General features: G+C 47.0%; 1 protein-coding gene across 4 annotated transcripts in view; it reads left to right on the top strand.

Moving 5' to 3' along the window:
• The first annotated feature begins 3,910 nt into the window (after positions 1-3,910).
• nek3 (NIMA related kinase 3) overlaps positions 3,911-24,714 on the top strand; it is a 47,510-nt gene continuing 26,706 nt past the window's right edge. The window contains exons 1-9 of one of the 4 annotated variants that reach the window (XM_055880780.1): positions 3,911-4,303; positions 4,954-5,088; positions 10,321-10,414; positions 10,881-10,978; positions 12,860-12,943; positions 14,560-14,627; positions 15,292-15,378; positions 15,915-15,969; positions 19,071-19,280. In XM_055880780.1, the coding sequence (XP_055736755.1) occupies positions 4,972-5,088; positions 10,321-10,414; positions 10,881-10,978; positions 12,860-12,943; positions 14,560-14,627; positions 15,292-15,378; positions 15,915-15,969; positions 19,071-19,280 (813 nt within the window). In that variant the 5' untranslated portion in view covers positions 3,911-4,303; positions 4,954-4,971. Of the gene's footprint in view, positions 4,304-4,953; positions 5,089-7,468; positions 8,360-10,197; positions 10,222-10,320; positions 10,415-10,880; positions 10,979-12,859; positions 12,944-14,559; positions 14,628-15,291; positions 15,379-15,914; positions 15,970-19,070; positions 19,281-24,714 lie in introns of those variants that run through there. The other 3 variants (XM_055880781.1, XM_055880782.1, XM_055880783.1) reach the window with 3 other exon arrangements.

Below are 24,714 nucleotides of genomic sequence, written 5' to 3'. Positions count from 1 at the left end.
TCATTTAGGCTACCTGCCGCCCTACATCAGATAGACAGGGCTCCTCATTTAGGCTACCTGCCGCCCTACATCAGATAGACAGGGCTCCTCATTTAGGCTACCTGCCGCCCTACATCAGACAGACAGGGCTCCTCATTTAGGCTACCTGCCGCCCTACATCAGACAGACAGGGCTCCTCATTTAGGCTACCTGCCGCCCTACATCAGACAGACAGGGCTCCTCATTTAGGCTACCTGCCGCCCTATATCAGAGAGACAGGGCTCCTCATTTAGGCTACCTGCCGCCCTATATCAGATAGACAGGGATCCTCATTTAGGCTACCTGCCGCCCTATATCAGAGAGACAGGGCTCCTCATTTAGGCTACCTGCCGCCCTACATCAGATAGACAGGGCTCCTCATTTAGGCTACCTGCCGCCCTATATCAGATAGACAGGGCTCCTCATTTAGGCTACCTGCCGCCCTACATCAGATAGACAGGGCTCCTCATTTAGGCTACCTGCCGCCCTACATCAGATAGACAGGGCTCCTCATTTAGGCTACCTGCCGCCCTACATCAGATAGACAGGGCTCCTCATTTAGGCTACCTGCCGCCCTATATCAGATAGACAGGGCTCCTCATTTAGGCTACCTGCCGCCCTACACCAGATAGACAGGGCTCTTCATTTAGGCTACCTGCCGCCCTACATCAGATAGACAGGGATCCTCATTTAGGCTACCTGCCGCCCTACATCAGATAGACAGGGCTCCTCATTTAGGCTACCTGCCGCCCTACATCAGAAAGACAGGGATCCTCATTTAGGCTACCTGCCGCCCTATATCAGATAGACAGGGATCATCATTTAGGCTACCTGCCGCCCTACATCAGATAGACAGGGCTCTTCATTTAGGCTACCTGCCGCCCTATATCAGATAGACAGGGATCATCATTTAGGCTACCTGCCGCCCTATATCAGATAGACAGGGCTCCTCATTTAGGCTACCTGCCGCCCTATATCAGATAGACAGGGATCATCATTTAGGCTACCTGCCGCCCTACATCAGATAGACAGGGCTCCTCATTTAGGCTACCTGCCGCCCTACATCAGATAGACAGGGCTCCTCATTTAGGCTACCTGCCGCCCTATATCAGATAGACAGGGCTCCTCATTTAGGCTACCTGCCGCCCTATATCAGACAGACAGGGCTCCTCATTTAGGCTACCTGCCGCCCTATATCAGACAGACAGGGCTCCTCATTTAGGCTACCTGCCGCCCTACATCAGATAGACAGGACTCCTCATTTAGGCTACCTGCCGCCCTACATCAGATAGACAGGACTCCTCATTTAGGCTACCTGCCACCCTACATCAGATACAGGGCTCCTCATTTAGGCTACCTGCCACCCTATATCAGATACAGGGCTCCTCATTTAGGCTACCTGCCGCCCTACATCAGACAGACAGGGCTCCTCATTTAGGCTACCTGCCGCCCTACATCAGATAGACAGGGCTCCTCATTTAGGCTACCTGCCGCCCTACATCAGACAGACAGGGCTCCTCATTTAGGCTACCTGCCACCCTATATCAGATAGACAGGGCTCCTCATTTAGGCTACCTGCCGCCCTACATCAGATAGACAGGGCTCCTCATTTAGTCTACCTGCCGCCCTACACCAGATAGACAGGGATCCTCATTTAGGCTACCTGCCACCCTATATCAGATAGACAGGGCTCCTCATTTAGGCTACCTGCCGCCCTACATCAGATAGACAGGGATCCTCATTTAGGCTACCTGCCGCCCTATATCAGATAGACAGGGATCCTCATTTAGGCTACCTGCCGCCCTATATCAGATAGACAGGGCTCCTCATTTAGGCTACCTGCCGCCCTACATCAGATAGACAGGGCTCCTCATTTAGGCTACCTGCCGCCCTATATCAGATAGACAGGGCTCCTCATTTAGGCTACCTGCCGCACTACAACAGACAGACAGGGCTCCTCATTTAGGCTACCTGCCGCCCTATATCAGATAGACAGGGCTCCTCATTTAGGCTACCTGCCGCCCTACATCAGACAGACAGGGCTCCTCATTTAGGCTACCTGCCACCCTAATTCAGAGAGACAGGGATCCTCATTTAGGCTACCTGCCGCCCTACATCAGACAGACAGGGCTCCTCATTTAGGCTACCTGCCGCCCTACATCAGAGAGACAGGGATCCTCATTTAGGTTACCTGCCACCCTACATCAGATAGACAGGGATCCTCATTTAGGCTACCTGCCGCCCTATATCAGATAGACAGGGATCCTCATTTAGGCTAACTGCCGCCCTATATCAGATAGACAGGGATCCTCATTTAGGCTACCTGCCGCCCTATATCAGATAGACAGGGCTACTCATTTAGGCTACCTGCCGCCCTATATCAGATAGACAGGGCTCCTCATTTAGGCTACCTGCCGCCCTACATCAGATAGACAGGGCTCCTCATTTAGGCTACCTGCCGCCCTATATCAGAGAGACAGGGATCCTCATTTAGGCTACCTGCCGCCCTACATCAGAGAGACAGGGATCCTCATTTAGGTTACCTGCCACCCTATATCAGATAGACAGGGATCCTCATTTAGGCTACCTGCCGCCCTATATCAGAGAGACAGGGATCCTCATTTAGGTTACCTGCCACCCTATATCAGATAGACAGGGATCCTCATTTAGGCTACCTGCCGCCCTATATCAGATAGACAGGGCTCCTCATTTAGGCTACCTGCCGCCCTATATCAGAGAGACAGGGATCCTCATTTAGGCTACCTGCCGCCCTATATCAGATAGACAGGGCTCCTCATTTAGGCTACCTGCCGCCCTACATCAGATAGACAGGGCTCCTCATTTAGGCTACCTGCCGCCCTACATCAGATAGACAGGGCTCCTCATTTAGGCTACCTGCCGCCCTACATCAGACAGACAGGGCTCCTCATTTAGGCTACCTGCCGCCCTACATCAGACAGACAGGGCTCCTCATTTAGGCTACCTGCCGCCCTACATCAGATAGACAGGGCTCTTCATTTAGGCTACCTGCCGCCCTACATCAGACAGACAGGGCTCTTCATTTAGGCTACCTGCCGCCCTACATCAGACAGACAGGGCTCTTCATTTAGGCTACCTGCCGCCCTATATCAGATAGACAGGGATCCTCATTTAGGCTACCTGCCGCCCTATATCAGAGAGACAGTGCTCCTCATTTAGGCTACCTGCCGCCCTACATCAGATAGACAGGGCTCCTCATTTAGGCTACCTGCCGCCCTACATCAGATAGACAGGGCTCCTCATTTAGGCTACCTGCCGCCCTACATCAGATAGACAGGGCTCCTCATTTAGGCTACCTGCCGCCCTATATCAGAGAGACAGGGCTCCTCATTTAGGCTACCTGCCGCCCTATATCAGATAGACAGGGCTCCTCATTTAGGCTACCTGCCGCCCTACATCAGATAGACAGGGCTCCTCATTTAGGCTACCTGCCGCCCTACATCAGATAGACAGGGCTCCTCATTTAGGCTACCTGCCGCCCTACATCAGACAGACAGGGCTCCTCATTTAGGCTACCTGCCGCCCTACATCAGACAGACAGGGCTCCTCATTTAGGCTACCTGCCGCCCTACATCAGATAGACAGGGCTCTTCATTTAGGCTACCTGCCGCCCTACATCAGACAGACAGGGCTCTTCATTTAGGCTACCTGCCGCCCTACATCAGACAGACAGGGCTCTTCATTTAGGCTACCTGCCGCCCTATATCAGATAGACAGGGATCCTCATTTAGGCTACCTGCCGCCCTATATCAGAGAGACAGTGCTCCTCATTTAGGCTACCTGCCGCCCTACATCAGATAGACAGGGCTCCTCATTTAGGCTACCTGCCGCCCTACATCAGATAGACAGGGCTCCTCATTTAGGCTACCTGCCGCCCTACATCAGATAGACAGGGCTCCTCATTTAGGCTACCTGCCGCCCTATATCAGAGAGACAGGGCTCCTCATTTAGGCTAAAATCTTATCACTGAGTAATTAATCATACTTAAGGTAAGATGGAAATTACTTTTCTGCAACCATTTCATGACTTGTAACTAAATTACATTAGTGTAAAAAACGCTCAAATATACTGTTTACACACTGGATGTATAACTGTACTTCTACCGCCATCTAGTGGCTGAATGATATTAGAGCATGTCTTTAAAAGGACTACGCCTGGGAAACGTCATACAATAATACGGAAGCAGAGCGGTGGACAAAGAATACCGCACACACGCGGATAATATTGATACAATCCCACCAGAGAAGTATGTAAAAACAGCATTTTATTTACGTTACTTACCAAGCTATAAACGACACGTCAGCATTTTTTTTTTTACCTCGTGTATTCAATATTTGATTACGTTAGTGAACAAGATTGTATACAGTGGTTACACAGTTTCTTGTTTCATTATCAGACTGTCAGCTCAACCTGAAATAGAAGGTGAAACGTTTGGCTAGTAACCTATCTTTGGCTCAACTGTCAGGTGATACCCCAAGCCAGCAAGTCAAATTGACTGACCACTTTATAAATAAAGTGATGTTATTCTTTATTTATTTAAACTTTATTTAACTAGGCAAATCAGTTAAAGAACAAGTTCTTATTTACAATGACGGCCTACCAAAAGGCCTCCTACAGTGACGGGGGCTGGGATAAAAAATACAACAAAAAATATATAGGACAAAACACATCACGACAAGAGAGACCTAAAACAACAAACAGCATGGCAGCAACACATGAAAACATAGCATGGTAGCAACCCAACATGGCAGCAGCACAACGTGGTAGCAACACAACATGGTACAAACATTGGGTGATAAAGACAGGCCGATGTTTGAGATGGCTAGTATAAATCCAAAACAACAACATACACATGGATTGTAAATGCTTTCTTGTAATATATTATTATTCTTTCAGGTCAATCCCAGTGTGACAATGGATGGCTACTCGGTCCATAAAGTAATAGGTGAAGGGTCCTTTGGTCGAGCACTACTCGTCCAATCCAGAATCAACCATGAGAACTATGTCATGAAAGAGATCCTACTCCCAAAGGTAGGTTACTATTACCATTAAAAAAAGGAATACAGTATACAGGTAATTGGCAAAGCAAAGGAAACACCAACATAGTGTCCTAACAGGATGTAGATCCACTACGAGCAGCCAGCACAGCTTCAGTGCACCTTGTCATAGGTTCTCCAAGTGTCTGGAATTCTATTGGAGGGATGCAACACCCAATTCCTCCTCGTGAAATTCCATAATTTGGTGTTTTGTTGATGTTGGTGGAGAAAACGCTGACTCAGCCGTCGCTCCTGAATTTCCCAGAAGTGTTCGATTGGGTTGAGATCAGGTGACTGATCAGGTGACCGTGGCATACGGTTCACATCGTTTTCATGCTCGTCAAACCATTCAGTGACCACTTCAAATCAAATGTTATTTGTCACATGCGCCGAATACAACAACCTTACAGTGAAATGTTACTTACAAGCTGTTAACCAACAATGCAGTTTTAAGAAAATACCTAAAATACCTATATATAAAAAAAAAAAAAAAAGGTAAGAGATGAGAATAACAAATAATGAAAGAGCAGCAGACATTAAATAACAATAGAGGGGCTATATACAGGGGGTACCGGTACAGAGTCAAAGTCGATTAGTCGAGGTAATTGAGGTAATATGTACTGTACATGTAGGTAGAGTTATTAAAGTGACTTATGCATAGATAATAACAGAGTAGCACCAGCATAAAGGGGGGGAAATGCAAATACCCTGGGTAGCCATTTGACTAGCTGTTCAGGACTCTTACGGCTTGGGGGGTAGAAGCTGTTTAGAAGCCTCTTGGACCTAGACTTGGCGCTCTGGTACCGCTTGCCGTGCGGTTGAAGTCAGAAGTTTACATACACTTATGTTGGAGTCATTTAAACTCGTTTTTTAAACCACTCCACAAATTTCTTGTTAAATATAGTTTTGGCAAGTCGGTTAGGACATCTACTTTGTGCATGACACAAGTAATTTTTCCAACAATTGTTAACAGACAGATTATTTCACTTAAAATTCACTGTATCATAATTCCAGTGGGTCAGAAGTGTACATACACTAAGTTGACTGAGCCTTTATACAGCTTGGAAAATTCCAGAAAATTATGTCATGGCTTTAGAAGCTTCTGATAGGCTAATTGACATAATTTGAGTCAATAAGGAGTGTACCTGTGGATGTATTTCAGGCCTACTTTCAAACTCACTGCCTCTTTGCTTGACATCATGGAAAAATCAAAAGAAATCAGCAAGGCTAGTTAATCCTTGGGAGCAATTTCCAAACGCCTGAAACACCATGGTACCACGCAGTCGTCATACCGCTCAGGAAGGAGACGCGTTCTGTCTCCTAGAGAAGAACGCACTTTGGTGCGAAAAGTGCAAATCAATCCCAGAACAACAGCAAAGGACCTCGTGAAGATACTGGAGGAAACAGGTACAAAAGTATCTATATCCACAGTAAAACGAGTCCTATATCGACATTACCTGAAAGGCCGCTCAGCAAGGAAGAAGCCACTGCTACAAAACCGCCATTAAAAACGCCAGACTACAGTTTGCAACTGCACATGGGGACAAAGATTGTACTTTTTAGAGAAATATTCTCTGGTCTGAAAAAGTAGAACTGTTTGGCCATAATGACCATCGTTAGGTTTGGAGGAAAATGGCGGAGGCTTGCAAGCCAAAGAACACCATCCCAACCGTGAAGCACGGGTGTGGCAGCATGTTGTGGGGGTGCTTTGCTGCAGGAGGGTCTGGTGCACGTCACAAAATAGATGGCATCATAAGGATGGAAAATTATGTGGATATATTGAAGCAACATCTCAAGACATCAGTCAGGAAGTTAAAGCTTGGTTGCAAATGGGTCTTCCAAATGGACAATGACCCCAAGCATACTTCAAAAGTTGTTGCAAAATGGCTTAAGGACAACAAAGTCAAGGTATTGGAGTGGCCATCACAAAGCCCTGACCTCAATCCTATAGAAAATGTGTGGGAAGAACTGAAAAAGTGTGTGCGAGCGTGTGCGAGCAAGGAGGCCTACAAACCTGACTCAGTTACACCAGCTCTGTCAGGAGGAATAGGCCAAAATTCACCCAACGTATTGTGGGAAGCTTGTGCAAGGCTACCCAAAACGTTTGACCCAAGTTAAACAATTTAAAGGCAATGCTACCAAATACTAATTGAGTGTATGTCAACTTCTGACCCACTGGGAATGTGATGAAAAAAATAAAAGCTGAAATAAATACTTCTCTCTACTATTATTCTGACATTTCACATTCTTAAAATAAAGTGGTGATCCTAACTGACCTAACACAAGGCATTTTTACTAGGATTAAATGTCAGGAATTGTGCAAAGTTTAGTTTAAATGTATTTGGCAAAGGTGTATGTAAACTTCCGACTTCAACTGTATGACTATGGTGGCTGGAGTCTTTGACAATTTTTGGGCCCTTCCTCTCACACCGCCTGGCATGGCAGGAAGCTTGGCCCCGGTGATATACTGGGCCATACACACTACCCTCTGTAGTGCCTTGCGGTCGGAAGCCGAACAGTTGCCATACAAGGCGGTGACGCAACCCGACAGGATGCTGTCGATGGTGTAGCTGTAAAACCTTTTGAGGATCTGAGGTTGTTTGTGACAAAAAAAAATCTTGCAGGGCAACATAACAGCCGTGGTAGTCAAAAATAATGACCTGCCCTGCATTTTTATACATATACCCTAAACATGATGTTAATTTCTTAACTCAGGAACCACACCTATGTTAGGGAAGCAGACTCTTTGGTCCGTTAAAAAAAAAAACTATGTAAAATATTGTTGTGCTGAAGCTTGGAAAATAAGTAAATGTGACTCTAGATGACAACTTAATTATATTTGTTTCCATCATTTCCCGAAGTGAAATCCGCTTCGTGTTTTTGTTTCCTTGCCGTCATACTAACGAGTATCGCGATACTGGTATTGTCCCGGACCTACTGTGTTGACGCACCTGCTTTCAATATACCTGGATATCTAGCTATATTACTTAGCATGTTTTCCTTTTGGCGCTAACCTACATGTGTGCATTCATCATAATAACTACATCTGAGCCAGATGCGTCTTCTTGCTGCTGAGCCTTCTTCTTCGTGGCTTCTTAACACTGGACCAGCTCAGCACATATCAAAGCTGCAGGCTAAAGTTCAATCTAGACTTGGTTTCCTCTATCGTAATCGCTCCTCTTTCACCCCAGCTGCCAAACTAACCCTGATTCAGATGACCATCCTACCCAAGTTAGATTACGGAGACATAATTTATAGATCGGCAGGTAAGGGTGCTCTCGAGCGGCTAGATGTTCTTTACTATTCGGCCATCGGATTTGCCACCAATGCTCCTTATAGGACACATCAATGCACTCTGTACTCCTCTGTAAACTGGTCATCTCTGTATACCTGTCGCAAGACCCACTGGTTGATGCTTATTTATAAAACCCTCTTAGGCCTCACTCCCCCCTATCTGAGATACATACTGCAGCCCTCATCCTCCACATACAACACCCGTTCTACCAGTCACATTCTGTTAAAGGTCCTCAAAGCACACACATCCCTGGGTCGCTCCTCTTTTCAGTTCGCTGCAGCTAGCGACTGGAACGAGCTGCAACAAACACTCAAACTGGACAGTTTTATCTCAATCTCTTCATTCAAAGACTCAATCACACTCTTTCACTTACTGACAGTTGTGGCTGCATCACGTGATGTATTGTTGCCTCTATGTTCTTGCCCTTTGTTCCAATAATGTTTGTAACATGTTGTGTTGCTACCATGTTGTTGCCATGTTGTGTTGTTGCCATGTTGTGTTGCTACTATGTTGTTGCCATGTTGTGTTGCTACCATGTTGTTGTCATGTTGTGTTGCTACTATGTTGTTGCCATGTTGTGTTGCTACCATGTTGTTGCCATGTTGTGTTGCTACCATGTTGTTGCCATGTTGTGTTGCTACCATGTTGTTGCCATGTTGTGTTGTTGCCATGTTGTGTTGCTACCATGTTGTTGCCATGTTGTGTTGCTACCATGTTGTTGCCATGTTGTGTTGCTACCATGTTTTTGCCATGTTGTGTTGCTACCATGTTGTTGTCATGTTGTGTTGCTACCATGTTGTTGCCATGTTGTGTTACTACCATGTTGTTGCCATGTTGTGTTGTTGCCATGTTGTGTTGCTACCATGTTTTTGCCATGTTGTGTTGCTACCATGTTGTTGCCATGTTGTGTTGCTACCATGTTGTGTTGCTACCATGTTGTTGCCATGTTGTGTTGCTACCATGTTTTTGCCATGTTGTGTTGCTACCATGTTGTTGTCATGTTGTGTTGCTACCATGTTGTTGCCATGTTGTGGTACTACCATGTTGTTGCCATGTTGTGTTACTACCATGTTTTTGCCATGTTGTGTTGTTGTCATGCTGTGTTGTTGTCATGCTGTGTTGCTACCATGTTGTTGTCATGCTGTGTTGCTACCATGTTGTTGCCATGTTGTGTTGCTACCATGTTGTTGCCATGTTGTGTTGTTGCCAAGTTGTGTTGCTACCATGTTGTGTTGTTGTCATGCTGTGTTGTTGTCATGCTGTGTTGCTACCATGTTGTTGTCATGTTGTGTTGCTACCATGTTGTTGTCATGCTGTGTTGTCATGCTGTGTTGCTACCATGTTGTCCTGCTGCCATGTTGTGTTGCTACCATGTTGTTGTCATGTTGTGTTGCTACCATGTTGTTGTCATGTTGTGTTGCTACCATGTTGTTGTCATGTTGTGTTGCTACCATGTTGTTGTCATGTTGTGTTGCTACCATGTTGTTGTCATGCTGTGTTGCTACCATGTTGTTGTCATGCTGTGTTGCTACCATGTTGTTGTCATGCTGTGTTGCTACTATGTTGTTGTCATGTGTTGCTACTATGTTGTTGTCATGCTGTGTTGCTACCATGCTGTGTTGTCATGTGTTGCTACCATGCTGTGTTGTCTTAGGTCTCTCTTTATGTAACGTTGTGGTGTCTCTCTTTATGTAGTGTTGTGGTGTCTCTCTTTATGTAGTGTTGTGTTGTCTCTCTTGTTGTGATGTGTGTTTTGTCCTATATTTATATTTATATTGTATTTATTTATATTTCTTTAAATCCCAGGCTCCTGTCCCCGCAGGATGCCTTTTGGTAGGCCGTCATTTAAATAAGAATTTGTTCTTAACTAACTTGCCTAGTTAAATAAAGGTTAAATAAAAAATGTATTCAAGTAATAACTGTCTTTTTCAGACACAATCCAAGATGGCAAACACCAGAAGAGAAGCTGTACTCCTGTCCAGGATGAAACATCCCAGCATAGTGGCCTTCAGGGACTCTTTTGAAGGTAGACAATTTCACTGAGGTTATCTTGATTTTGAAATGCAACTGCTTTGATACTGCCATCCTTGTCAGATTAATGTAATCCCACTGGGCAAAAACTGGTTGAATTAACGTTGTTTCTCCACGTCATTTCAACAACAAAATGTAATGAGATAACATTGAATCAACATGGGAAAAACTGATTTAGATTTGAAAAGTCATCAGTAAGGGCATTGTATATAATTTTTTCAACCAACTTTTAACCTAAATCCAATGACATGGTGTCATTTTTTGGTTGATTTCATGTTAAATTCACGTTAGTTGACAACTCAACCAAATGTAAATCAAATCTAGACGTTGAACTGACGTCTGTGCCCAGTCGAATGCTTTTGCTCTGCTTATGTATGTAATCGGGTATGTGTGGCTTATGAATGTGAAGTCTGTATATAGAAAACCCTTCCAGATAAAGTAGAGTGTCTTGTCTCCTGTAGGTGACGGCCTCCTCTACATAGTAATGGAGTTCTGTGGTGGTGGAGACCTACTCCAGAAGATACAGCAACAGAAAAACACGCTGTTCTCACAGGATACAGTAGGACACCTTCATTAATCAATTCATAGGATTCATTAGGTAATTCGCTAACTCAGCCAAATGCAAATCTCTAATAGTAGACCAGTAAATGGTTACCCACTGTTTTGAAAACACAAACTGGTACAAACTAACTGGTAAGGCTGTGACGAACATGGAATTTTGGGTGACTGTAATTGGCCAGCCAAATGACCGTGGTCTTCGTAATAACCATTCGAATAGCAAAAAATATATATATTTTCACGACCGTTCAATAGTTTGGGGTCACATAGAAATGTCCTTGTTTTTGAAAGAAAAGCAACTTTTTTTTATCTATTAAAATAACATCAAATTGATCAGAAATACAGTGTAGACATTGTTAATGTTGTAAATGACTATTGTAGCTGGAAACGGTTGATTTAATGGAATATCTACATAGGCGTACAGAGGCCCATTATCAGCAACCATCACTCCTGTGTTCTAATGGCACATTGTGTTAGATAATCCAAGTTTATAATTTTAAAAGGCTAATTGATCATTAGAAAACCCTTTTGCAATGATGTTAGCACAGCTGAAAACTGTTGGTCTGATTAAAGAAGCAACAAAACTGGCCTTCTTTAGACTAGTTGAGTATCTGGAGCATCAGCATTTGTGGGTTCGATTACAGGCTCAAAATAGCCAGAAACAAATAACTTTCTTCTGAAACTCGTCAGTCTATTCTTGTTCTGAGAAATGAAGGCTATTCCATGTGAGAAATTACCAAGAAACTGAAGATCTCATACAACACTGTGTACTACTCCCTTCACAGAACAGCGCAAACTGGCTCTAACCAGAATAGAAAGAGGAGTTGGAGGCCCCGGTGCACAACTGAGTAAGAGGACAAGTACATTAGAGTGTCTAGTTTGAGAAACAGACGCCTCACAAGTCCTCAACTGATAGCTTCATTAAATAGTACCCGCAAAACACCAGTCTCAGCGTCAGCAGTGAAGAGGCGACTCCGGGATGCTGGCCTTCTAGGCAGAGTTCCTCTGTCCAGTGTCTGTGTTCTTTTGCCCATCTTAATCTTTTCGTTTTATTGGCCAGTCTGAGATATGGCTTTTTCTTTGCAACTCTGCCTACTAATATGATGAGCCAGCTAATATGGTGACAATGATGTAGGCTGTGTGTAGCGGTTATGGTATAAATTATTACACACAATACCAGGCAGCCGATCCAAGTCCATTCGATTCATTGTTTGCTACAACACCTTACTTGTTTTAGCAAAGGGCAACACAGTTTCATCACATTGTTAAGAGTCCAGTCCTGCCTTCCGAGTGGTGCAGTGGTCTAAGGCACTGCATCGCAGTGCTAGCTGTGCCACCGGACATTCTGGGTTCGAGTCCAGGTTCTGTCGCAGCCGGCCGCGACCGGGAGGCCCATGGTGCGGCGCACAATTGGCCCAGCGTCGTCCGGGTTAGGAAGGGTTTGGCCGGCAGGGATATCCTTGTGTCATCGCACACTAGCGACTCCTGTGGCGGGCCGGGCACAGCGCACACTGACCAGGTCGCCAGGTGTACGGTGTTTCCTCTGACACATTGGTGCGGCTGGCTTCCGGGTTGGATGGGCATTGTGTCAAGAAGCAGTGCGGCTTGGTTGGGTGTTGTTTCGGAGGACGCATGGCTCTCGACCTTCGCCTCTCCCGAGTCCGTACGGGAGTTGCAGCGATGAGACAAGACTGTAACTACCAATTGAATACCACGAAATTGGGGAGAAAAAAAAGGGTGAAAAATACAAAGAGTCCAGTCCTATGACAGTTATTTATTTCCATTAATGGTCTCCATCCGTAACTGTCAGTTAGTCCCTAATTTGTGTATTCTCTGAAACAGGATCCCACTCAGACTGTATTTCATGTCTATGTGTTACTAGATTCTGAAGTGGTTTGCTCAGATGTGTTCTGGTACGATGTACATCCATGACAAACGGGTCTTACACAGGGATCTCAAGTCCAAGGTAAGGAGTTTTTACATAGCTACTGTTTCTGATCGGCAACACACATATTTCCTTTTAAAGGTCACAGTGTGAGTTGCAGACATGACGTTTTATCGTCCTGTTGCTTCCATTTTGTTTTTGACATTTTCATGTACATTTCTCTTGAAGGGGAGAATGTGCCTGAAGAATACTTTGTACATTTTTTTATTTTTATTTTTTATTTTACCGTTATTTTACCAGGTAAGTTGACTGAGAACACATTCTCATTTGCAGCAACGACCTGGGGAATAGTTACAGGGGAGAGGAGGGGGATGAATGAGCCAATTGTAAACTGGGGATTATTAGGTGACCATGATGGTTTGAGGGCCAGATTGGGAATTTAGCCAGGACACTGGGGTTAACACCCCTACTCTTACGATAAGTGCCATGGGATCTTTAATGACCTCAGAGAGTCAGGACACCCGTTTAACGTCCCATCCGAAAGACGGCACCCTACACAGGGCAATGTCCCCAATCACTGCCCTGGGGCATTGGGATATTTTATAAGACCAGAGGAAAGAGTGCCTCCTACTGGCCCTCCAACACCACTTCCAGCAGCATCTGGTCTCCCATCCAGGGACTGACCAGGACCAACCCTGCTTAGCTTCAGAAGCAAGCCAGCAGTGGTATGCAGGGTGGTAAATAATGAACAATATTTTTCAAAAATCCTGCTATAACAATTGGATGACTTTGGGTGTTTCAGTAAGCAACAATTTGATGCCTTCATTTGCGTTAGACTACTTTATTCAAAAATATATACACTGCTCAAAAAAATAAAGGGAACACTTAAACTACACAATGTAACTCCAAGTCAATCACACTTCTGTGAAATCAAACTGTCCACTTAGAACCATTCCTTTTTGGGGGGTGTCTTACTAATTGCCTATAATTTCCACCTTTTGTCTATTCCATTTGCACAACAGCATGTGAAATTTATTGTCAATCAGTGTTGCTTCCTAAGTGGACAGTTTGATTTCACGGAAGTGTGATTGACTTGGAGTTACATTGTGTTGTTTAAGTGTTCCCTTTATTTTTTTGAGCATTGTATATATATATATATTTTTGTCAGTCCACATGTCAAGTGTAATTGCTCCATTGTTATTTACCCAAGTTCTCTCTCTCAACTCCGGGAAACACCCGCAAGCAATTTTTTGTTGTTGTTGTTGGCCTGATGCAGGAGTCTAGTGCAAGAGGAGAGAGACTCTCAGACTGAAACATTCACACCGTTAATTTACAGAAGGATATTCTAATAGCTCGGCTAGGTTGTGAAAAATCCCCCAAATTTCCCCCACCGGTTTAGACCAGCGTTCTAACTCACCCTTGTGTGGCGCAATGACAGAATGACGCCATCTGCCGCCATCTGCCATCCTCTACCACAAACTGTTGCGGGAATAAGCTCGAAACTTTGAATTTTGAGGAACCACTTTATTGTATTGTAAGCCTATGTCGTGGAAAAGTATTTTAAAGCTCTCCCAGGTCATGTTTCACCTCCTAAATCTGGTCAGTGACAGAAGGATTCCGTGTGAGTTGAAGCTCTGTCGTTTTTTTTTTTACTGTACAGGTTTTTTTCATCGATTTTCCTTCTGGTTTCTCCTCAGAATATCTTCCTGACAGACAACGGGACGGTGAAACTGGGTGACTTTGGCTCAGCCTGTGTTCTAAACAGGTACCAGACGATGCTTCGCGCGCTAATACTGTTTCTATATTACTATAATTATACACTTGAGTGGACAAAACATTAAGAACAACTTCCTAATATCTAGTTGCCACCCCTCCCCCCCTTTTTGACCTCAGAACAGCCTCAATCCTTTGGGGGCATGGCCTCTACAAGGTGTCGTAAGCGTTCCACAGGGAAGCTGGCCCCTGTTGACTCCAATGCTTCCCACAGTTGTGTCAAGTTGGCTGGATGTCCTTTGGGTGGTGGATCATTCTTGATACACACGGGAAACTGTTGAGTGTGAAAATCCCAGCAGCGTTGCAGTTCTTGACACAAACCGGTGCTCCTGGCACCTACTACCATACCCCCGTTCAAAGGCGCTTAAATCTTTTGTCTTGCCCGTTCACCCTCTGAATAGCATATTTACACAAGGCATGTCTCAATTAAAAATCCTTCTTTAACCCCGTCTCCTCCCCTTCATCTACGCTGCTTTGAAGTGGATATAACAAGTGACATCAATAAGGGATCGTAGTTTTCACCTGGATTCACCTGGTCAGTCTACGTCGCGGTAAAGAGCAGGTGTTCTTAATGTTTTGCCAACTTGATGTATGTAATCAATTTTTAAATGTTATTTCTCATCGCTTTGAACGATGTCCTGTGTTCTCTGTCACAGTGCGAAGGCCTATGCTCACACGTACGTTGGAACGCCTTACTATGTCTCGCCAGAGATCTGGGACAGTAAGCCGTACAACAATAAGAGGTAGAGTCACAATAACCTGTACAATGTACATCCCTGTTGTATTGATCAATGATTTATATTTAAGCAATAAGGCCCGAGGAAGGTGTGGTAGATGGTTAATATATCACGGCTAAAGGACACGGGATACAGCCCTTAGCCGTGGTATATTGGCCATATACCACAACCTCCCCCGAGGTGCCTTATTGCTGTTATAAAACTGGATACCAACGTAATTAGAGCAGTAAAAATGTTTTGTCATACCGGTGGTATACGATCTGATATATCACGGCTTTCAGCCAATCAGCATTCAGGACTCGAACCACCCCTGTTTATAATTCTGATTAACCCTACAATCTACTGTATAGAAATAATATATATTTGTGGATGATCCATTTTGTAATAGTTTCAATTTTAAACTTAGGGATGTGTTAACTCTGTCAGTGTTACAGTGATGTGTGATTCCCACACCATCTCTCATCTGTGTGTGTGTGTGTGTGTTACAGTGATGTGTGATTCCCATGCCATCTCTCATCTGTGTGTGTGTGTGTGTGTTACAGTGACGTGTGGTCTCTCGGCTGTGTCCTCTACGAGCTCTGCACCCTGCGACACCCGGTACTCACACTCTCTCACACACCGTCTCGTCTGTCTAAATATTTTGTGTGTGTGTACAGTGGTTCAGCTGACTCCTGACTCCCACTGTAAGAACCATTGTTTCATAGTGAGGGAAGGACTGTGTCTTCAGCAGAGTTGAGTTAGGACATGTGTCCCAGCCCAGGGAACTGTGGCCTGTAGCAGAGTTGAATTAGGACATGTGTATGTGTCCCAGCCCAGGGAACTGTGGCCTGTAGCAGAGTTGAATTAGGACATGTGTCCCAGCCCAGGGAACTGTGGCCTGTAGCAGAGTTGAATTAGGACATGTGTCCCAGCCCAGGGAACTGTGGCCTGTAGCAGAGTTGAATTAGGACATGTGTCCCAGCCCAGGGAACTGTGGCCTGTAGCAGAGCGTCTGTCTGAAGCCGTAGCCTGTAGTTGTCTGTCTGGAGCTGTAGCCTGAAGCTGTCTGTCTGGAGCCGTAGCCTGTACCTGTCTGTCTGGAGCTGTAGCGTGTAGCTGTCTGTCTGCAGCTGTCTGTCTGGAGCCGTAGCTGTCTGTCTGGAGCCGTAGCCTGTAGTTGTCTGTCTGGAGCCGTAGCTGTCTGTCTGGAGTCGTAGCCTGTAGCTGTATGTCTGGAGTCGTAGCCTGTAGCTGTATGTCTGGAGTCGTAGCTGTCTGTCTAGAGCTATAGCCTGTAGCTGTCTGTCTGGAGCTGTAGCCTGTAGCTGTCTGTCTGGAGCTGTAGCCTGTAGCTGTCTGTCTGGAGCTGTAGCCTGTACCTGTCTGTCTGGAGCTGTAGCGTGTAGCTGTCTGTCTGCAGCTGTCTGTCTGGAGCCGTAGCTGTCTGTCTGGAGCCGTAGCTGTCTGTCTGGAGCCGTAGCCTGGAGCTGTCTGTCTGGAACCGTAGTTGTCTGTCTGGAGCTGTAGCCTGTAGCTGTCTGTCTGGAGTCGTAGCCTGTAGTTGTCTGTCTGGAGCTGTAGCCTGTAGCTGTCTGTCTGGAGCCTGTAGCTGTCTGTCTGGAGCTGTAGCCTGGAGCTGTCTGTCTGGAGCTGTAGCCTGGAGCTGTCTGTCTGGAGCTGTAGCCTGTAGCTGTCTGTCTGGAGCCGTAGTTGTCTGTCTGGAGCCGTAGCCTGTAGCTGTCTGTCTGGAGCCGTAGCCTGTAGCTGTCTGTCTGGAGGCGTAGCCTGTAGCTGTCTGTCTGGAGGCGTAGCCTGGAGCTGTCTGTCTGGAGGCGTAGCCTGGAGCTGTCTGTCTGGAGGCGTAGCCTGTAGCTGTCTGTCTGGAGGCGTAGCCTGGAGCTGTCTGTCTGGAGGCGTAGCCTGTAGCTGTCTGTCTGGAGGCGTAGCCTGGAGCTGTCTGTCTGGAGGTGTAGCCTGTAGCTGTCTGTCTGGAGCTGTAGCCTGTAGCTGTCTGTCTGGAGGCGTAGCCTGTAGCTGTCTGTCTGGAGCTGTAGCCTGTAGCTGTCTGTCTGGAGCCGTAGCCTGTAGCTGTCTGTCTGGAGCCGTAGCTGTCTGTCTGGAGTCGTAGCCTGTAGCTGTCTGTCTGGAGCTGTAGCCTGGCGCTGTCTGTCTGGAGCCGTAGCTGTCTGTCTGGAGTCGTAGCCCGTAGCTGTCTGTCTGGAGCCGTAGCCTGTAGCTGTATGTCTGGAGCCGTAGCCTGTAGCTGTCTGTCTGGAGCCGTAGCCTGTAGCTGTCTGTCTGGAGCTGTAGCCTGTAGCTGTCTGTCTGGAGCCGTAGCTGTCTGTCTGGAGCCGTAGCTGTCTGTCTGGAGCCGTAGCTGTCTGTCTGGAGCCGTAGCCTGTAGCTGTATGTCTGGAGCCGTAGCAGTCTGTCTGGAGCCGTAGCCTGTAGCTGTCTGTCTGGAGCCGTAGCCTGTAGCTGTCTGTCTGGAGCCGTAGCCTGTAGCTGTCTGTCTGGAGTCGTAGCCTGTAGCTGTCTGTCTGGAGCCGTAGCCTGTAGCTGTCTGTCTGGAGCCATAGCCTGTAGCTGTCTGTCTGGAGTCGTAGCCTGTAGCTGTCTGTCTGGAGCCTGTAGCTGTCTGTCTGGAGCCTGTAGCTGTCTGTCTGGAGTCGTAGCTGTCTGTCTGGAGCCGTAGCCTGTAGCTGTATGTCTGGAGCCGTAGCCTATAGCTGTCTGTCTGGAGTCGTAGCCTGTAGCTGTCTGTCTGGAGGCGTAGCCTGTAGCTGTCTGTCTGGAGGCGTAGCCTGTAGCTGTCTGTCTGGAGTCGTAGCTGTATGTCTGGAGCCGTAGCCTGTAGCTGTCTGTCTGGAGCCGTAGCCTGTAGCTGTATGTCTGGAGCCGTAGCCTATAGCTGTCTGTCTGGAGTCGTAGCCTGTAGCTGTCTGTCTGGAGGCGTAGCCTGTAGCTGTCTGTCTGGAGTCGTAGCTGTATGTCTGGAGCCGTAGCCTGTAGCTGTCTGTCTGGAGCCGTAGCCTGTAGTTGTCTGTCTGGAGGCGTAGCCTGTAGCTGTCTGTCTGGAGCCGTAGCCTGTAGTTGTCTGTCTGGAGGCGTAGCCTGTAGCTGTCTGTCTGGAGTCGTAGCTGTATGTCTGGAGCCGTAGCCTGTAGCTGTCTGTCTGGAGCCGTAGCCTGTAGCTGTCTGTCTGGAGCCGTTGCCTGTAGCTGTATGTCTGGAGCCGTAGCCTGTAGCTGTCTGTCTGGAGCCGTAGCCTGTAGCTGTCTGTCTGGAGCCGTAGCCTGTAGCTGTATGTCTGGAGCCGTAGCCTGTAGTTGTCTGTCTGGAGGCGTAGCCTGTAGCTGTCTGTCTGGAGTCGTAGCTGTATGTCTGGAGTCGTAGCCTGTAGCTGTCTGTCTGTAGCCGTAGCCTGTAGCTGTCTGTCTGGAGCCGTAGCCTGTAGCTGTCTGTCTGGAGTCGTAGCCTGTAGCTGTATGTCTGGAGTCGTAGCCTGTAGCTGTATGTCTGGAGTCGTAGCCTGTAGCTGTATGTCTGGAGCCGTAGCCTGTAGCTGTATGTCTGGAGCCGTAGCTTGTAGCTGTATGTCTGGAGCCGTAGCCTGTAGCTGTATGTCTGGAGCCGTAGCCTGTAGCTGTATGTCTGGAGCTGTAGCAGTCTGTCTTGTGTTTCCAGGAGTCCTCCTAAACCTCTGTTCTCCGTCTCAGTTTCAGGCTCCTAGTTGGAAGAGTCTGATCATGAAGGTGTGCCGTGGTTCCTACCCTCCTCTTCCTCAACATCTGCCCTATGAGCTGCACTACCTGGTCAAACAAATGTTCAAGACCAACCCCAAAGACCGGCCGTCCCTCCACACCATCCTCACGTCTCACCGCGTGGCCAGTCTCCTGCACAGACACCTGCCCAACAAGGTACTACATGTAAGCCAAGTTCAGAACCACATCCCTACCCACAAGACACCATCCCCTACCAGAGCATGTGAGTTGGAGTTGAGCGGTCGGAAATCCCGCTCATCGCTCGTGGAGCGTTGCTTCGATCCATTCATTAAAATCAGAATTTAACCAGAACTTCATCTATTTTTTTGTGGCTACCTGGACCTACCATTTTGGGTTTTAGAAGTATTGAAACCAAACCACATGATTTGGTGATTTTGAAACGTATTTTAATTAACCTGAAAAAGGGTGAATGGAAGAAGTGCTCGTCATTTCAAACAGGGAGCCTAAGAAGCAACAAAAATGAATGATTTAGGCTATGCTATTTTAATTATTTCAAGGCTATAGCCTACAAAGACATACATTGTGAAGAATTTGTAAGTGCAAGACGAGTCAGGGACATTAAGAGCACAGCATTTTAACAATATTTTGTTGTATTAAATCATTATAGTCTATATATAGGCTGTGACTGAAATTAAATGAAGAAATACCTTGTTAGGCTGAGTGCCTTTGAATTCATTTTTAGAAACACCCTTTTGGCTGGAGTCTACCCTCTCCTCACTTACAGAGCCACTTGGGAATGATTAACACCCTTTTGGCTGGAGTCTACCCTCTCCTCACTTACAGAGCCACTTGGGAATGATTAACACCCTTTTGGCTGGAGTCTACCCTCTCCTCACGTACAGAGCCACTTGGGAATGATAAACACCCTTTTGGCTGGAGTCTACCCTCTCCTCACTTACAGAGCCACTTGGGAATGATAAACACCCTTTTGGCTGGAGTCTACCCTCTCCTCACTTACAGAGCCACTTGGGAATGATTAACACCCTTTTGGCTGGAGTCTACCCTCTCCTCACTTACAGAGCCACTTGGGAATGATAAACACCCTTTTGGCTGGAGTCTACCCTCTCCTCACGTACAGAGCCACTTGGGAATGATTAACACCCTTTTGGCTGGAGTCTACCCTCTCCTCACTTACAGAGCCACTTGGGAATGATAAACACCCTTTTGGCTGGAGTCTACCCTCTCCTCACGTACAGAGCCACTTGGGAATGATACACACCCTTTTGGCTGGAGTCTACCCTCTCCTCACTTACAGAGCCACTTGGGAATGATAAACACCCTTTTGGCTGGAGTCTACCCTCTCCTCACGTACAGAGCCACTTGGGAATGATAAACACCCTTTTGGCCGGAGTCTACCCTCTCCTCACTTACAGAGCCACTTGGGAATGATACACACCCTTTTGGCTGGAGTCTACCCTCTCCTCACTTACAGAGCCACTTGGGAATGATAAACACCCTTTTGGCTGGAGTCTACCCTCTCCTCACTTACAGAGCCACTTGGGAATGATACGCACCCTTTTGGCTGGAGTCTACCCTCTCCTCACGTACAGAGCCACTTGGGAATGATAAACACCCTTTTGGCTGGAGTCTACCCTCTCCTCACTTACAGAGCCACTTGGGAATGATACGCACCCTTTTGGCTGGAGTCTACCCTCTCCTCACGTACAGAGCCACTTGGGAATGATAAACACCCTTTTGGCCGGAGTCTACCCTCTCCTCACTTACAGAGCCACTTGGGAATGATAAACACCCTTTTGGCTGGAGTCTACCCTCTCCTCACTTACAGAGCCACTTGGGAATGATAAACACCCTTTTGGCTGGAGTCTACCCTCTCCTCACTTACAGAGCCACTTGGGAATGATACGCACCCTTTTGGCTGGAGTCTACCCTCTCCTCACGTACAGAGCCACTTGGGAATGATAAACACCCTTTTGGCTGGAGTCTACCCTCTCCTCACGTACAGAGCCACTTGGGAATGATTAACACCCTTTTGGCTGGAGTCTACCCTCTCCTCACGTACAGAGCCACTTGGGAATGATAAACACCCTTTTGGCTGGAGTCTACCCTCTCCTCACGTACAGAGCCACTTGGGAATGATAAACACCCTTTTGGCCGGAGTCTACCCTCTCCTCACTTACAGAGCCACTTGGGAATGATACGCACCCTTTTGGCTGGAGTCTACCCTCTCCTCACGTACAGAGCCACTTGGGAATGATAAACACCCTTTTGGCTGGAGTCTACCCTCTCCTCACTTACAGAGCCACTTGGGAATGATAAACACCCTTTTGGCTGGAGTCTACCCTCTCCTCACGTACAGAGCCACTTGGGAATGATAAACACCCTTTTGGCTGGAGTCTACCCTCTCCTCACTTACAGAGCCACTTGGGAATGATTAACACCCTTTTGGCTGGAGTCTACCCTCTCCTCACGTACAGAGCCACTTGGGAATGATAAACACCCTTTTGGCTGGAGTCTACCCTCTCCTCACTTACAGAGCCACTTGGGAATGATACGCACCCTTTTGGCTGGAGTCTACCCTCTCCTCACTTACAGAGCCACTTGGGAATGATAAACACCCTTTTGGCTGGAGTCTACCCTCTCCTCACTTACAGAGCCACTTGGGAATGATAAACACCCTTTTGGCTGGAGTCTACCCTCTCCTCACTTACAGAGCCACTTGGGAATGATAAACACCCTTTTGGCTGGAGTCTACCCTCTCCTCACGTACAGAGCCACTTGGGAATGATACACACCCTTTTGGCCGGAGTCTACCCTCTCCTCACTTACAGAGCCACTTGGGAATGATAAACACCCTTTTGGCTGGAGTCTACCCTCTCCTCACGTACAGAGCCACTTGGGAATGATAAACACCCTTTTGGCCGGAGTCTACCCTCTCCTCACAGAGCCACTTGGGAATGATAAACACCCTTTTGGCTGGAGTCTACCCTCTCCTCACTTACAGAGCCACTTGGGAATGATTAACACCCTTTTGGCTGGAGTCTACCCTCTCCTCACGTACAGAGCCACTTGGGAATGATAAACACCCTTTTGGCTGGAGTCTACCCTCTCCTCACGTACAGAGCCACTTGGGAATGATAAACACCCTTTTGGCTGGAGTCTACCCTCTCCTCACGTACAGAGCCACTTGGGAATGATTAACACCCTTTTGGCTGGAGTCTACCCTCTCCTCACGTACAGAGCCACTTGGGAATGATAAACACCCTTTTGGCTGGAGTCTACCCTCTCCTCACTTACAGAGCCACTTGGGAATGATAAACACCCTTTTGGCTGGAGTCTACCCTCTCCTCACTTACAGAGCCACTTGGGAATGATAAACACCCTTTTGGCTGGAGTCTACCCTCTCCTCACTTACAGAGCCACTTGGGAATGATAAACACCCTTTTGGCTGGAGTCTACCCTCTCCTCACGTACAGAGCCACTTGGGAATGATAAACACCCTTTTGGCTGGAGTCTACCCTCTCCTCACGTACAGAGCCACTTGGGAATGATAAACACCCTTTTGGCTGGAGTCTACCCTCTCCTCACTTACAGAGCCACTTGGGAATGATTAACACCCTTTTGGCTGGAGTCTACCCTCTCCTCACGTACAGAGCCACTTGGGAATGATAAACACCCTTTTGGCTGGAGTCTACCCTCTCCTCACTTACAGAGCCACTTGGGAATGATAAACACCCTTTTGGCTGGAGTCTACCCTCTCCTCACGTACAGAGCCACTTGGGAATGATAAACACCCTTTTGGCTGGAGTCTACCCTCTCCTCACGTACAGAGCCACTTGGGAATGATAAACACCCTTTTGGCCGGAGTCTACCCTCTCCTCACGTACAGAGCCACTTGGGAATGATTAACACCCTTTTGGCTGGAGTCTACCCTCTCCTCACTTACAGAGCCACTTGGGAATGATAAACACCCTTTTGGCTGGAGTCTACCCTCTCCTCACTTACAGAGCCACTTGGGAATGATTAACACCCTTTTGGCTGGAGTCTACCCTCTCCTCACGTACAGAGCCACTTGGGAATGATAAACACCCTTTTGGCTGGAGTCTACCCTCTCCTCACTTACAGAGCCACTTGGGAATGATTAACACCCTTTTGGCTGGAGTCTACCCTCTCCTCACGTACAGAGCCACTTGGGAATGATAAACACCCTTTTGGCTGGAGTCTACCCTCTCCTCACGTACAGAGCCACTTGGGAATGATACGCACCCTTTTGGCTGGAGTCTACCCTCTCCTCACGTACAGAGCCACTTGGGAATGATAAACACCCTTTTGGCTGGAGTCTACCCTCTCCTCACTTACAGAGCCACTTGGGAATGATACGCACCCTTTTGGCTGGAGTCTACCCTCTCCTCACGTACAGAGCCACTTGGGAATGATAAACACCCTTTTGGCTGGAGTCTACCCTCTCCTCACTTACAGAGCCACTTGGGAATGATACGCACCCTTTTGGCTGGAGTCTACCCTCTCCTCACTTACAGAGCCACTTGGGAATGATAAACACCCTTTTGGCTGGAGTCTACCCTCTCCTCACTTACAGAGCCACTTGGGAATGATAAACACCCTTTTGGCTGGAGTCTACCCTCTCCTCACTTACAGAGCCACTTGGGAATGATAAACACCCTTTTGGCTGGAGTCTACCCTCTCCTCACTTACAGAGCCACTTGGGAATGATAAACACCCTTTTGGCTGGAGTCTACCCTCTCCTCACTTACAGAGCCACTTGGGAATGATACGCACCCTTTTGGCTGGAGTCTACCCTCTCCTCACTTACAGAGCCACTTGGGAATGATAAACACCCTTTTGGCTGGAGTCTACCCTCTCCTCACTTACAGAGCCACTTGGGAATGATAAACACCCTTTTGGCTGGAGTCTACCCTCTCCTCACTTACAGAGCCACTTGGGAATGATAAACACCCTTTTGGCTGGAGTCTACCCTCTCCTCACTTACAGAGCCACTTGGGAATGATAAACACCCTTTTGGCTGGAGTCTACCCTCTCCTCACTTACAGAGCCACTTGGGAATGATTAACACCCTTTTGGCTGGAGTCTACCCTCTCCTCACGTACAGAGCCACTTGGGAATGATAAACACCCTTTTGGCTGGAGTCTACCCTCTCCTCACTTACAGAGCCACTTGGGAATGATAAACACCCTTTTGGCTGGAGTCTACCCTCTCCTCACTTACAGAGCCACTTGGGAATGATAAACACCCTTTTGGCTGGAGTCTACCCTCTCCTCACGTACAGAGCCACTTGGGAATGATAAACACCCTTTTGGCCACTCGGTTTTTATTTTATTGTATATATAATTTTTTTCTAGGCCTAAATGTTTTTAGGTAAAATACCCCAATCAAAAGCTCCTAAATGTTGCACTATTGTATAGATAATAGAACAAATATGAACGAACGGTTTAAGAGGTCTAATTGTTTTGTTTATATGTAGTTTGCTACAATGACACACTTTAGTTATCTACCCACCTCATTCCTCTCTTTTAGCATGTGCACGTAGAAAGTACATGATCATGCTTTCGGGATTACGTGTCTTTTCAGATTCCACAATGAC

This window comes from Salvelinus fontinalis, chromosome 24 (genome assembly GCF_029448725.1).
Source record: "Salvelinus fontinalis isolate EN_2023a chromosome 24, ASM2944872v1, whole genome shotgun sequence".
In the NCBI taxonomy this organism is placed as follows: Eukaryota; Metazoa; Chordata; class Actinopteri; order Salmoniformes; family Salmonidae; genus Salvelinus; species Salvelinus fontinalis.
This window is presented reverse-complemented; position numbering and strand designations above follow the sequence as displayed.